The sequence below is a fragment of the Herpailurus yagouaroundi genome, unplaced genomic scaffold, assembly GCF_014898765.1.
Source record: "Herpailurus yagouaroundi ecotype Mexico unplaced genomic scaffold, PumYag 67690, whole genome shotgun sequence".
Lineage (NCBI taxonomy): Eukaryota > Metazoa > Chordata > Mammalia > Carnivora > Felidae > Herpailurus > Herpailurus yagouaroundi.
Window position 1 is genome coordinate 1,778,549 of NW_024420490.1, and position 13,268 is coordinate 1,791,816.

Genomic DNA, 13,268 nt, shown 5'->3' on the forward strand with positions numbered 1-13,268 from the left:
TAGCACTCTTCCAATTGTGACAACCGAAAATGTCTCCAGACATTGCCAAGTGTCTTCTAGAGACAGCCTCGTTCCATCTGTTGACAACCACTGGTCTACTCTCAGGAGAGCTCTCTATATCTTTTTTGTGCCCCCTACCACCACCAAAAAAACCTCAAAACCCCAGAAGGCTAGGATTTTGAATTTATAGATTTTAACAGCTATCCACGCAAAACAAATGTCTTCTTTGTAAAGGTAAACTAGGAGCAAGTTTCTGGTTTGTGTGTATGTTTTTTTTTTTTTTTTTTTTTAATGAAGAAAGATATGTCTGTGAGCCTGCTATACACACAGTGGGTTGACTGAGTAGCAGCTACCTGACCACTTTCTGAGATCCTTAGGCTCGTCCTTAGTGGTGGGGTGAGGCTCAGAGGTTCCTTGGTAATGATTTATCTTGATTCATATTTCTTCTGATTTTCCTATTAGTCTTGGTTCTACCCATCCATAGTGCTTCTAAAGGGCAGAGAACTGGAGCACCCCAAATTAGGCTTAGTTCTATCCATCATGCATGGATGTCTCAGCAGCTCTGTGTGACAGGAAGTCCACTGAGATTTATCAGAGACTTTACCAGAAAGACCTGGTACTTGACTCTTTGTAGGAAAATAATCATCAGCGACGCGTTGTGTCTGTGTGGGACAAATTGTTCATGGACACCTTTATATAGAATGGGGTCAGGAGACTGGCAAGGGGAGCTCTCCTTACCAGTTGCAGACCCAACTGGAAGAGGTAAAGCTTGTACATGGATACTACTTTAACTACTATTTTGCTATCCCAGCCTGAGGAAGGACGATTTCTCTTCTGCCCTACCAACAGCCCAGCCATTGAGAAACACTCACAACTCAGCCAATGAGAAGCCACTATACTTCTAGCTCCCATTCTACTCCAGTGGACTTGTTGTTTATAACAACCTTCCCAACTTACTTTCCACTATAAAAGAGGATCCCCCTCCTTTGTTGCTGGACTTGTTTATGGTTTTAGTCATAGCTTGCCCCAGATTGTAATTCTCTGCTCTTCTCAAAAAAAAAAAAAAACAAAAACAAAACACCATTTTTTTCGCTGGTAAAATGACCAGCAGTGTTATTCCTAAAGTTAGCATATCTCAAAGTAAGAAGAAATTACTCCTTTTCCACCCCAGTTTCATCAATGCCTTCTGTAGTCATCAGACTCTTCAGTACCAAAACCCTAGATTCTTGCCCCCATCTCCGTTGGAAGCCTGTGATACTGCATTGTGTAAATAAATCATCCAGGGATCTTCAAAACTGCAAGCTAAGTTACAGGTGCATGCCACACAAGTCTTTATTTCTACCAGCCAAGTGGTTAAAAACTTACAATGCTTGGTTCAACATTTGCTTTGCAAAAATTCTTCTTCTTCCCACATTTCCTTTGTTGGAAATAACTCATTATTGAAAATTTCATTGATTTATACTTGTAGGTATATCTGGTTTGGCAAGTGGGGCTCAGAAAATTATCACTAAAGAAAAGAAGCTCATTTAAGGGTACCTTCCTTCCACACGGTGCTAATCTGCACGCATCTTACTGTTACCACAAGAGCGGGTAGCACTTGGTTCGGGTGAAATCAGAGGGTGGACTGAGCCGCTTGTGTCTGACAAAGCAGCAGACGTCTGTGCCCATGCAAGGTGCTCTGAGCTGCCTTTGTCCTCTGCCTTAATCAGTCCGTTTAGCCCCCAGGTGGCTAATTCCTAAGATGTAGACTCCATGGGCCTTGACACACTCCCCACAACTAGAATTGCCTCGTGTGTGATCCCACATAGCAGACGTCTTGATGATAGCCCCGCTGTGCTTTTTCTCCTAGTGCACCCGCTCTGGGAGAGCGTGGACCTGGTCCCGGCGGGCGAGCGCCAGTCGCCCATCAACATCCGGTGGAGGGACAGTGTCTATGATCCTGGCTTAAAGCCGCTCACCATCTCTTACGACCCGACCACCTGCCTCCACGTCTGGAATAACGGGTATTCCTTCCTCGTGGAATTTGAAGATTCTACAGATAAATCCGGTGAGGGTCAGACTGGTGGTCTTGTGTGGAGTTAAAGGGACAGTTTGATGTGAGCACACAGGCCACACCACACTGCCTCCTTGGGACCATGGACCTCTATGAGCGGTGGACTGGGACTCCTTGCACTTTTCTTTTTTTTTTTTTTTTTTTAATGTGGTAAAAAAACATGTAACGTGAGATTTGTCGTCTTAACCGTTTTTAAGTGTACAGCTCACTAGTGTTAAGTGTACTCATAGTGTTGTGTCGCCAGCGCTACCATTCATCTCTATAACTTTTCATTTTGCAAAACTGAAACTACACCACTTAAACAGTAGCTCCCCATTTTCCCCTTCCTTCAGCTCCTGGCTAGGATCATTTTACTTTGTCTCTATGCATTTGACTACTGGGTACCTCATATAAGTGGAATCATGCGGTATTTGTCTTTTTTATGACTGGCTGATTTCAATTAGCATAGTGTTGTCAAGGTTCACTCATATTGCAGCATGTGTCAGAATTTCCTTCTTTTTAAGACTGAATCAGACCACACTTTGTTTATCCATTCACCTGTCTGTGGACACTTGACTTGCAGCCACCTTTTGCCTGTTGTGAATAGTGCTGCCATGAACATGGGTGTGCAGATACCTTTTGAGATGTCCTTTTCAGTTCTTTTGGGTATAAACCCAAAAGTGGAATTTCTCGATCATCATTAGAGGTTTTTGAGTGTATGAACAGTGTCTATTTTCATTCTTATGCATGTTTCCTTCTACTGGTATGATAGGTAGACAGATAGATTTTATATTTGAAATTTTATTTAAAATGATATATTTGGGGGGCACCTGGGTGGCTCACTCAGTTATGCGTCTGACTTTGGCTCAGGTCATGATCTCACAGTTCATGGGTTCAAGCCCCATGTTGGGTTCTGTGCTGACAGCTCAGAGCCTACGGCCTGCTTCAAAATCTGTGACTCCCTCTCTGCCTTTACCATGCTCACACTCTCTCTCTCTCTCTCTCTCTCTCAAAAATAAACATAAAAAAATTAAAATTATATATTTGAATTTGTTTTTATTTGAAATTACATATATTGTACATTTTTTTATTTGAAATTTGCAATTTGTGTGTGTTGAATATATGCCAACCTACCTCCGCTTGCTGACTTTACAGATAGTTTCTGTATTAAATAGTAATAGTATTTAGCCAGGTTTCAAATAAGATTGCAGTGCAGAGCAAAAGGATAGGCAGGGAAAAGACATTTTATATTTTTAGTCTCCTAATAACGTGTGTGTTTTGTCACCCACTGATTTATTTATTTGTGCCTTATTTACTGAGTGCCAATCGTGTGCCAGCCATGGCACCAAGTGCTGGGAATACTAACTAGATTCTTGACCTGGCAGCGTTCAAAGTCTAGTGAGAAAAGCACACATGAAACTAGAATTATAAAGCAAGTGTGATTTGAGAAAGGGTTTTTTAAAAGTGCTGTGGGACCACAGAAGAGGGTGTGATGGAGACTGCTCAGAGGAGGCTACGATGCTTTCACCAAGGAGGGGTGTCAGTGCAAAATGAACAAACCTTTTAGAATTTCTTTAAAAAAAAAAAAAAAAGGAAGAATTTTATTCGAGTCCAAGTGAGGAAAGCTGCCTGGGATACACAGTCTTCACAAAGAAGGGAGCGCTTCCAGTAAGGGATCATTTGGTGTAGACTTCTGTACGTTTTATATTCATAAAAAGTTATAAAATTTTTTAAAAAGAGATTATTAGACAAAGAACTTTTCAGGAAGTTTCAGGCCTTATCTTAACTTCTAGTATACGCAGGGCTATATGACGTTAATCTCCTGGGACCCAGGGAGGTTTCTTACTTTTTCTTATCTTTTGTGTTCAGAGTGTACCTCTTTGGTTATTTTCTTTAACAAAAGACATTGTACAGTGTGTACTCGGGGCAGAAATAGAGCCCAGGCTTTGAGGTTTTGCTGAGTCATTTTGACCTTGGTAAATGTTACAGTATAGCTTTCCTGGGAGCCCAGGAGCAGGGCCCACAAATACTAAAAGTTGAAAATTTCCTTTATTGGGGGACATTTATCTTGGGTATTGAAGGATGAATTGGAGTTTGTCAAGAGTATTAGAAGGGCATTGGAGACTGAGGGAAAATCATGTGCAAAAGCAGATGTTCAGAAAATGGCCAAAAACAAAGTGGCCAGAAGGCCGAATGTGCATTTTGAGGGGAGGCAGGAAGAATGATGATCATTGAAGCTTAGGAGGGTAGATGGAAGACAGGTTCATCAGATACGAGTTATTTTTTTATTATTCTTTTATTTTTAAAGCTTATTTATTTTGAGAGAGGGAGAGAGCAGGGGAGGGACAGAGAAAGAGGGAGAGAGAGCATGCCAAGCAGGCCCCACACCATCAGCATTGGAGCCCAATGCGGGGCTCAAACCCACAAGCCATGAGATGATGATCTGAGCCAAAATCATGAGTCTGACGCTTAACCGACTGAGCCACCCAGACGCCCCCAGATACTGGTTATTTTTACACAACAGAATGGCACAGCATGATTTCATTTAATTAATTAGTCAATTGCTTTATTTTTTGAGACTAACCCAGTTAGTAGTGCAGGTCCACAAAGTCAGATTAATCCAAGTATGAGATGGTGGGAACTTAAATGAAGGCTGTAGCAGTTGAAGTAGAGAGAAAGGGCAAGTTTTGAAAAAGCACTTCTAAAAATTGTCACAAGGAGACTATGAAGGCACACGCACGAGTTGGGTCTTTGCGCAGCACCAGCTGTGCTCAGTCCTAAAGCAAGGTGAACGTAATGAGAAAGCGGGTTCGGGATTCCAGACCCAGTGACATTGGAGCTGTGATTAACTTGGCCTCTTCCCCGCACACGGCGCAGGACCTAAGAGGAGGCACACGACGATCGAGATAACACAGGCGGTAGGAAGTGAACGAGGCCGCCGCCAAGTCCGTGTGCGGGCGCGCAGCTGAGAGGAGGCCCCGGGCCGGGTCCGTGCTCGGCCCTCCCGCTCCTTCTGTTCAAGCGGTGGAGGCTCTCCGTTCTCTTTGGCCGGAGCCTTCGGCGGCAGCTGCCTTTTCAGGCGCTCAGACGCAGAGGGTCACGTCTGCGGGGCCCGACCACTGCAAAAGCCCTCCCCCTTTTAAAGGGATTTGATCAGTCCTGGGCACCTGCACCCCTCCCCTGCTTCTGCTGCTGATCGGTTCTGGGGCGTCATCAGCCGGTGCTGGTCTCGGGGAGAGCTCATCGTTGTTAGTACCCTCAGCCGCTTATATCATTGCCCGATGCAGGCCCCTGCTGGACAGGAGTGATTCCATCTTGCTCTCTACAAAAGGCAATAGGATTTGGAGATGGACTCCTCTTCAAGTGAGGAAAAAGCAGAGTTAACCACATCGTTCAGTTGTCCCGCTTGGGAGGCTGGGGGATGGTGATGGCAGAAAGGTTATGAATGATGGATGAGGAATAATGTGTAGGGAAGTATAGGGAGCACATAAGGAAATAAACAACTTTCCCCCTAATTTGATTTTATTTTTATTTATTTATTTATTTATTTAATTTATTTTTTATTTATTTTTTTTTTTTAATTTTTTTTTCAACGTTTATTTATTTTTGGGACAGAGAGAGACAGAGCATGAACGGGGGAGGGGCAGAGAGAGAGGGAGACACAGAATCGGAAACAGGATCCAGGCTCTGAGCCATCAGCCCAGAGCCCGACGCGGGGCTCGAACTCACGGACTGCGAGATCGTGACCTGGCTGAAGTCGGAGGCTCAACCGACTGCGCCACCCAGGCGCCCCCCTAATTTGATTTTAAACATTACATTAAAAATAGAAGGAAACACATTTTGAGTGGTTATCCATCAAAGAAAAAAATGTCTTCAACTCCTGTTTAATTTCCATGGGGAGGATCTGTTTCTCTCAAGATAAGCATCTTTGCTGCCTTTGATGCAAATGGATTGTGGATTTTCGGGTTTCCTGCGGATCAAGATGGGAATGAACAAATGTTGATCCCTCACTGAAAGATTATCCACTTTGCTGTATAAATTTTTTTCTCCTCAAATAAACCCTTTTATTTCAAAGTAATGTTAATTGCTGATCCTGCGTAAATTTCTTCCTCCTCTTTATTTCTGTCTCATCTTGCATCAGATTGTCATATGCTTTTCCCAGTAGCTTTATTTTGGGTGAGGAAACATGTTTCAGTATTATAGGTTGAATAAGACTGTTGATTTATTTTGGAGCAATCCTGTATGGTCAGGCATTAATCCTCCTTTTAATGGTGTTTCAGCTGCACTCGGTGCATCAGAGTGCAGTCACATTTCAAAGCTTTGAGGATGCAGCAACTGGAGGAAGGTGGTTTCACTACGATAAGAATATTTTTAAAGGTAAAAAAATTCTTACCAACTTCAAATGATGTGTTGTATTCTAGAATGGAAAGATCAAATGCTACAGTATTGTTATTTAAGAATATTGGCATCAGTTCATTGGTAAGATAAGCAATGCTTAAAATAAAAGACTGTTACAAATATATTCCAGATGGTATGAAATTGTGCTGTCCAATAAGTTATCCATAAGCCCATGTGTGGCTATTGAACACTTGAAATGAGGCTAGTGTAATTGAGGAAATGGATTTTTTATTTTATTTTAATAAGTTTGATTTAAATATAAGAACTGATACTCAATTCAGTTATTGGAAAACTTTTAAGAACGGAGCGACGTGGGTATGTGTATCTACATTTTCAAGTAAAATCGGAATCAAGTATTTCTGATGAAAATTTTGCATCTAATTTGATATGTACTCTACGCGTAAAATGCACAACAGATTTTTAAAGCTTAGTATGGAAAAAATGGAAACTCAATTGTTCATATTGATTACATGTTGAAATGACAGTCTTTTCAGTGTATTTGGCAAAAATATGTTATCAAAAGCAATTTCACCTTTAACTTTTTAAATGTGGCTCCTAGAAACTTTAAAATTACCTTTGTGGTTTGTATTACATTTCTACTTTTAGGCATTGGTGTAAAAGGATGAAGGTAAATAATACTAAATAAATACTGGTTAAAATGTGAAATGAGTTAATATATTCTAAATGGCATAAAAAGATAAAGGCGAACAGCTATGGGAAATGATCTGGAAAGGAACTAATATTTATGAGTGCTCTGTGACTGTATGTTAGCTAAGTGCATCGTTTATCTTCCCCAGAGGTCTCTGATGGCAACGCTGTCTTCTCCATTTTTCAGATGAAGTGAAGCTCGATGAAGTTAAGTGCTCTCCTGCCACGTCATGCAGTTATCCGCTGGAGAAGTCAACGGCAAAGCTGTGGACCACACTCTGTGCGGTGCCTGTCAGCTCCTGTAGCTTCAGCAGGTGCAGACCTTCCCTGGAGGCTGAGTGTTTTCAGGGTACCGGGATTTGTTTGAATCAGGTGTGGTTAAATGACTGTCGTGAAAGAAGAATTTTTTTTAAAGTTATGTATCTATTTTGAGAGAGAGAGAGAGAGCCAGGGAGGACCAGAAAGGTTGTGGGGGAGAGAGAATCCCAAGCAGGTTCTACACTGTCAGTGCAGGACCCGACGCTGGCCTCGATCTCACGAACCATGAAATCATGACCTGAGCCAAAATCAAGAATCAGACAGATGTTTACCCAGGTGCCCCCCTCCCTTTTTTTTAAGTTGATGTATTTATTTTGAGAGCTGGGGAGATGAAAAACTAATTTTATCCTACAGTTCTTGAAAAAGGAAGGCAGGGCCACACAGGGAAGCACACAGGGATGACCAGGAGGCAGAGGGAAAGAGGAGAAATCCTGGGCTATAGCCTATTGTGGTTTCTGGGGGAAGGAAGGCATAAGGTAGTATAAACAGAAAGATTGGCCTCTTCGAATAGTTTCAGTAGGCTCTATTGTATAGAGGCTGTCCCTAGTTGTCTGGTGCCTCGTCCTGGGGTGGTGAGGGCACAGGAATAGTGGCCAAGCATGTAAGAGCCCTATAAAGGAGGTGGTTGTTTCCTCATGAAAGGCACTGTCCCAGGGTGTTTGTTCTCTCTAGGAATTAGGTAACCCTGGGAGGGGCCGCCCCCTTAGCGTCAGCAAGTCCTCACATATCAAAGCATCAAATACAGAAACTGGAACACATAGTTATAACACTGAGGCTTGAGGACGTGGGCATGAGCTGAAAGCTGGGCCTTACTACACTCTGCCTGGCTGGAGAGCTTCAGCAACCAGCGCCCCTGTAGGCCAAGTATGAGTGAGGCTCCGGGGGCTGAGGCTAATGGAGCAGGGGCACCTTTCCCTGCAGACTGTGGTTTTGCGCCTATCCGTGTGTTCTTTGTATGCTTTCATTCACTGATATTTATAACATCCTAAATTGTCAGTTTCATTTCAATACTATAGATTCTTTTTCGGTAATCACCAAGAGTCCTATTTAAATTCACATTCTATAACAATTCCAGAGTGAGATGTCAGTTTTTAAAAATATTTTCTCATTTATTGTTCTTCAGCTACACATCACAAAGAGCTGCAGAAATTGGTGGATACTTTGCCATCAATCAAGCATAAGGTAATTTCCCCCCCTAAATCACTTGAAATACATTTTATGTTTAATCTGCGAGTGGAGACGCTGACAAGGCGCCCTGGAACACAACTCGCCACTGCCTTGGTTCTGCCGCCATGCCACTGAGCGCTCGGCACTCGGGAACATGGTGCCGTCCCCTCCTCTGCTCCGACACCTGCACACCTGCGTCTTCGAAGTCCCCGTGGGAACACTCAGACCAGCCCTCTTGGCTAGACCTCCCATCCCACAGGCGGGGAGCACGGAAGAGTGGGACGGACGCTTGGCTTGGCTGCTGTGAAGAACAGTTACCCGTTTCCGTCCGGCCCGTCCGCATGGACGCCTCTGTCCAGACCCCAGGATTAACTGTTGCTTCTTGAGGATCCCAAAGGGGCTGTTCCCTGGAAGTCCTCCTCTTCCCTGTTTCCCCCTCTTCTCCCCACCTCAGTCCCTCCCCACTGCCTCTTTCCCTCTCCCTCCCTCTCACTCTCCCTCTTTTTCCTTGCCTGTCTCTTTCTCCCCTTTTGATACAGGAGCCTGGCTCCCTCTACTTTGCGTTGTGTTTTAGAAAGGAGAATTCTGTTCGTTTCTCTTGAGAAAGACAAGCCTCCTTGTTCATGCACCAGCTACCACCTGACGCCTCCCGCCTCCCGAAGAGTTCAGAGGAGACTGGCACCTGCAGCAAACTCACGACAATGGAGGGGGAAAGTGCTTTTGGCTGTGTTCCCATGGAGGATGATCAGAAATACATAGTTAATTACAGGAACAGTGCACGGGTGTGATTCTGTCCGAAGGTGCCCAGAGATACTCTAGACTACTGCTGGTCCCCAGAATCCCCTTGAATCATCGCCTCATCATCCGATTTCTGAGTGGTTTTCATCACAAAATGATGACTCGGTGACCCCTTCTCTTTGCCAGGACACCCTTGTGGAATTTGGGTCATTTGATCCTTCCTGTCTGATGCCCGCCTGCCCAGATTACTGGACCTACTCGGGGTCCCTGACTACCCCGCCCCTCTCCGAGTCTGTCACCTGGATCATTAAGAAGCAGCCCGTAGAGGTTGATCACGATCAGGTATGTTCTTTCCACCTTTCTGTATGAGGACATGCTAGTCTGCCCTTTTAACACAAGGCTGGGCTCAAACTTTGGCATCGGTTTTGAACATCTTGTAATGCTTCTACATTTTTATTAAAATTTGCTAACATCTTGTCTCAGTTTGGACATGAATTTGGAGATACTTCAAATTAACTGGAGAGAGGAGTTAAAACGTAGAAGAGCATAAGCTTTTTGCTTTCATTTTGGACTATATCCTGTCTTTTATCATATATACGTTGTGTAGAATCTCTGTAAAAATTAAGACTTTTAAATGAAAGGCAAATACCATATGATTTCACTCCTATGTGGAATTTACAAAACACAACAGATGAACATAGGGGAAATAAGATAAAAAGAGAGAGGGAGCAAACCATAAGAGACTTCTAAAGACAGAGAACAAACTGAGGTTGCTGGAGGGATGGTGGGTGGAGGGATGGGCCGAATGGGTGATGGGCATTAAGGAGGGCACTTGTTGGGATGAGTACTGGGTGTCATACGTAAGTGCTGAGTCACTTGGTTCTACTCCTGAAACCAATACTACACTGTATGTTAACTAACTTGAATTTAAAGAAATAAATTTTAAAAACTAAATGAATGGAAAAATGAAGGCTGGAAATGACTGTGTTCAAAACCCTTTGATTTTCTTTTCTTTATTATTGTAGTGGACACACAATGTTACATTAGTTTCAGGTGTACAGCATGGTGATTTGACAACTCCATATGTTAGGCTGTGCTCATCACAAGTGTAGTCACCATCTGTCATCATACAACTCTATTACACTACCATTGACTGTTTTCCCTGTGTTTTTTTTTTTTTTTTTTACCTTTCAATCCCCATGGCTTAACTAATTTCCTTAATTACTAATTTTCCCCATGACATTACTAGAAGCCTATACCTCCCTCTCCCTTTGACCCATTTTTCCCATTCCCCCCAATACTCCCCTTCTCTCTGGCAACCTTCATACATAGTTTGTTCTCTGTATTTATGCAAAAACCCTTAATTTTCTTAAGAGAAGCTTGCTGTGGAATTTCAAGGTAAAGATAGAACCCGACAATGTCTATACAGAAATTTTACCCAGTCAAAAATTTTGACTTGGTATTTGTTTTCGTTTAGAATCTAAGTTTAAGTGGTGGGTACTACATGAACACACAAAATGTTGTTTAATTCATAAGTGAGTTAAACAGTAATAATAATTGCTTTTATTTGTTTGTTTTGGAATTTAATTAATTAAAAACTTTTTACAAGGACAAAAGCTTCCAAGTTCTTTTTTGTGAAGCCAAGATAACAGTGAAACCAAAACCCACCAAAGATTGGATACCTCCCAAAAAGTAAACACTAGGCCAGTATCTCTCAAGAATATTTAGAAAAAAAAAAAGCTTAATTATTAGAAACAGAATCTACCAGTACATCAGAAGAAATATACACTTTGTCCACATAAGATTTTTTTCTGAAATGTCAGTATTAGGAATGATATATTATGATTAATAGACTTCATCCTGTCAGCAAAGCTAAAGGGAAGACTCATATTTCATTTTCATAAATTCCTAAAACTCATTTGACAAAATTGATCATGTATTTTCTGTAAAATTTTTTATTGAAATGAGAATTCCCTAAGTTGATAAAGTAGATTAATGTCGGCTCAGAAGTAAATAGTATGCCTAGTATGGAAAGGATATCTACTAACTCCACTATAATTAGCATATGAAATTTTAAATTGGTTAAATTCTGGTAGCAGCCAATGTAGTTAGACCAAAAAAAGATAAAGGAAATGAGAAAAGCAATTAGCAGAGTACCATATTAATTTATAGACATCAATTCCTTGGATATATGTAAGTCACAGAAGATATAATGGAAGAAAGATCTATACTTAAATGGAAACTCAAAAACTAAAATACCTTGGAATGAACTTAAAATGTTACCAAGAAAACTCAAGCATTCCTAAAGGACACAAAAAACTCTTTCAAATAAAATTCATACCATGTTATTGAATAGAAAGATACCATAAAGAGACCCTTGATGTCAATTCTTAAGTTGCAGTTTTCCATGAATATTCTCCATGCATTTGATGTCCCAAGAAAGATATCAATATTTACATTGTGGGGTGCTGTCCTGTGTATTTTAAGATGTTTAGCAGTATCCCTGGCCTCTACCCACAGGATGCCAGTAGTTCCCCAAGGAGTGACAACCAAAAATGTCTCCATACATTCTGTGTGTCTGTTGCAAACTCACCCCTGGTTGAGCACCACTCGTATGTGCTAACCTCTAATAACAACTAATAAGTGAAATCCTTTATTGCTTAGTGTGTAAAAAAAGGCTTTTAATTAATCAGTGCATTGGTTTACCAGTAAAGGCGTAGGAGTGATTCATTTATTACTGCCTGTAGCTCACCCAGAGAACTGGTTTGTTGGAGGATTCTTTAGCTACAAAACAGTCTTCGGGAACCTCCAGAAACTGAATTTCCCCCTCAGAGGCCCCGACCCCGCTGCACTGCGATCATGGGCAGCTACCTGGGCACACCCATGGCCAGTCTGCCACGCCTGGCCCAGAAGCGAGGTTCCCCCTGGCCCAGGCCCACCCACTGCCGCCCAGGCCTGGATGGGAGCCGTAGCCTCTCCTGAGTCCGCAGCCAGCCCACCCCCACCATGCCACTCTGCTGGGACCATGCCAGAGTCTGGAGGGTGATGGTCCCCAAGGCCTGGAGAGCTTTCACCGCAAGCCACCCCTCCAGATCTTCATGGGGTTGGATTTTTCCAGTGATCACAAGAGTTTGATGAAGTGGCTGTGAAGTGCCCAATACCCTGCACACACCTGGAGCCTGGTGACAATCGAACTCACTCCTGCAGAGCGCAGAGGGAAATGTTACAGGTGCCTGCCTATCCATGAGCCCCTGGGGCCCTATGCCAAGGAGGCCTCGCTGAGGGCACCTAGCAGATGCAAGAAAGGAAAACAGAGAATCCTCGGACCTGTCTGCATCAAACCTCCCAGGCCAAGAGAAAAAAGGCAGAGCCCGGGCCAGGCCATCCTCCTGCAGGCCTGTATGGAGAGACAGAGTGGTCCCTTCCTTTGTGCCCGGGCCTGGGCCTCCGAGGCGAGGCCTCTGCTCCTGGCGCAGCAGAGCCCCAGAGGACACCGACCCGGGCCTACCTGCCTCAAGGACACAGCGCCGTGGCCTGGGCTGCCGAGCAGATCAGTACTCCCCAGGGCCTGGGCCTCCCACGGCCTGATGTCTCCCCTGTATCCTGAGTCAGAGCCCTGCCACCTCCACCTCCTGAGACTCAAACCCACAGTTGTTTCACTCTGCCTTACCCCCACATGGGCCCCTGACACCCCCAGTCAGCCCTCTCCCCTGCAGCTGGCGGCTCCACCAAGCCCCCAGACCCACTCCCTTGACCCTGCAGAGCCCACACTGAAGAAGCTCCCCAGCTACCCAAACCTCTGCCTTCCTTGTGCCCACCCAGTCTTCCTACCTGTTCCCACACTCATCAGGAAGGCATGCTTCTCCCCTATTTCCCCACTTTGTGAAGTAAAAATGGCGTTCTTATTTTAGATAAAAATAATAGACAACTTTATGATCACAGAGAATGTCATTGTCTTTCTTTCAGA

The 13,268-nt window shown here is 43.5% G+C and overlaps 1 protein-coding gene across 1 annotated transcript; it reads left to right on the forward strand.

The window, feature by feature from the left end:
- The first annotated feature begins 701 nt into the window (after nt 1-701).
- Nucleotides 702-13,242, forward strand: LOC121025639 (carbonic anhydrase 5B, mitochondrial-like). The gene is made up of 8 exons (XM_040468276.1): nt 702-762; nt 1,850-1,916; nt 1,951-2,047; nt 6,313-6,409; nt 7,266-7,427; nt 8,520-8,578; nt 9,488-9,643; nt 12,049-13,242. The coding sequence occupies exons 1-8, from the start codon at nt 702-704 to the stop codon at nt 12,118-12,120; spliced, it is 771 nt and encodes a 256-aa protein (XP_040324210.1). The 3' UTR covers nt 12,121-13,242.
- Nucleotides 13,243-13,268: the final 26 nt, after the last annotated feature.

What these genes read in the sequence shown, in the direction of transcription:
- LOC121025639 (XM_040468276.1), top strand. Translation starts at nt 702, where the DNA reads ATGGGGTCAGGAGACTGGCAAGGGGAGCTCTCCTTACCAGTTGCAGAC. An exon ending in AGATTCTACAGATAAATCCG is followed by an intron (nt 2,048 to 6,312) that starts GTGAGGGTCAGA and finishes ATGGTGTTTCAG; the next exon opens with CTGCACTCGGTGCATCAGAG. An exon ending in GGAGGCTGAGTGTTTTCAGG is followed by an intron (nt 7,428 to 8,519) that starts GTACCGGGATTT and finishes ATTGTTCTTCAG; the next exon opens with CTACACATCACAAAGAGCTG.